The 932-nt window shown below is 44.5% G+C and overlaps 1 protein-coding gene across 1 annotated transcript in view; it reads right to left on the bottom strand.

Annotated features, from left to right (window-relative positions):
- Positions 1–384, bottom strand: part of CDH17 (cadherin 17) — a 35,930-nt gene extending 35,546 nt beyond the window's left edge. Inside the window, exon 1 of the mRNA XM_044424325.1 lies at positions 317–384. Coding sequence (XP_044280260.1) covers positions 317–384 — 68 coding nt within the window. The remainder of the gene's footprint in view (positions 1–316) is intronic.
- Positions 385–932: the final 548 nt, after the last annotated feature.

The raw sequence follows: 932 nt of genomic DNA, 5'->3' as shown, positions 1-932 counted from the left end.
ATCTGTTGCTGATCTCAAGGGGTGGGAGGGCATATATGGACACAAGCCTTCCTTTAGATATCCAGGTCCCAAGATATGGTATAATCCTTTGGTAGGTACAATCATATGATCAAGAGTCTGTGCATGACAATAACTTACTGATGAAGACATCAATTAGTTTGTAGATAAAACCATCTTCAGGCACCTCTCAATCAATGCAGTAAACATATGAGGGGCTAGCAAAATTGTGCCCACTAGCCACATTTCCTCCTGCTGTGCCCACTGGCAATGGCAGCTGGTGACTTCATGTTTATCCATAGTCTGAAGGGGACCCTACCTGCCTTTATCTGTACACATCTGTATCTGCGTGCTTTCTCCCTGAGATTGCAAACCCTGATTGGCCATGCAGGTGAGATAAAGCTACCACCTCAAGAGTTCCCCGAATACATGGTGGCATGGATGTCTTCAAGGAAAGGCCTCACCTGCCGAGGTCTCACACCCGAGCTATTGACATGAGCCCCAGAGACCTGCTTCTCCTCTTCACCATCACAGCCTCATTGTTCATGGGATCTAGCCTCTTGATCTAGCCTGGACAACAGAGGAACAGTAGACATCACTGCCTATATGATCACAATCCTCTGCCTCTCTGTCTGGTCTAGTTCTACCTCCACCAGTTGGACAATGGAGCTGGCCGTGCCATGTTACTTATCAGGACCAGATCTCATATTTAGAGGTATAGCATCTCTGAAAAACACAGACATTCTTCTGGAGGCATCCTGGATAATTGTCATTTTATAGAGCGATCCACAAGAAATCTCTGTGTGAACTTAGTCCTGTGGCAGCTTAAAGACTAACACATTTATTCCATCATAGGCTTTTGTCTCCACTTTCTCAGATAGATGAAATGTTCATTTCTATATCTATGACTACATCATCTATCTATATCTGTATCT

The sequence above is a fragment of the Varanus komodoensis genome, unplaced genomic scaffold (genome assembly GCF_004798865.1).
Source record: "Varanus komodoensis strain SLA01 unplaced genomic scaffold, ASM479886v1 scaffold14_1, whole genome shotgun sequence".
In the NCBI taxonomy this organism is placed as follows: Eukaryota; Metazoa; Chordata; class Lepidosauria; order Squamata; family Varanidae; genus Varanus; species Varanus komodoensis.
Note: the sequence above shows the minus strand (reverse complement) of the source record. Positions and strands in the feature narration are given on the sequence as shown.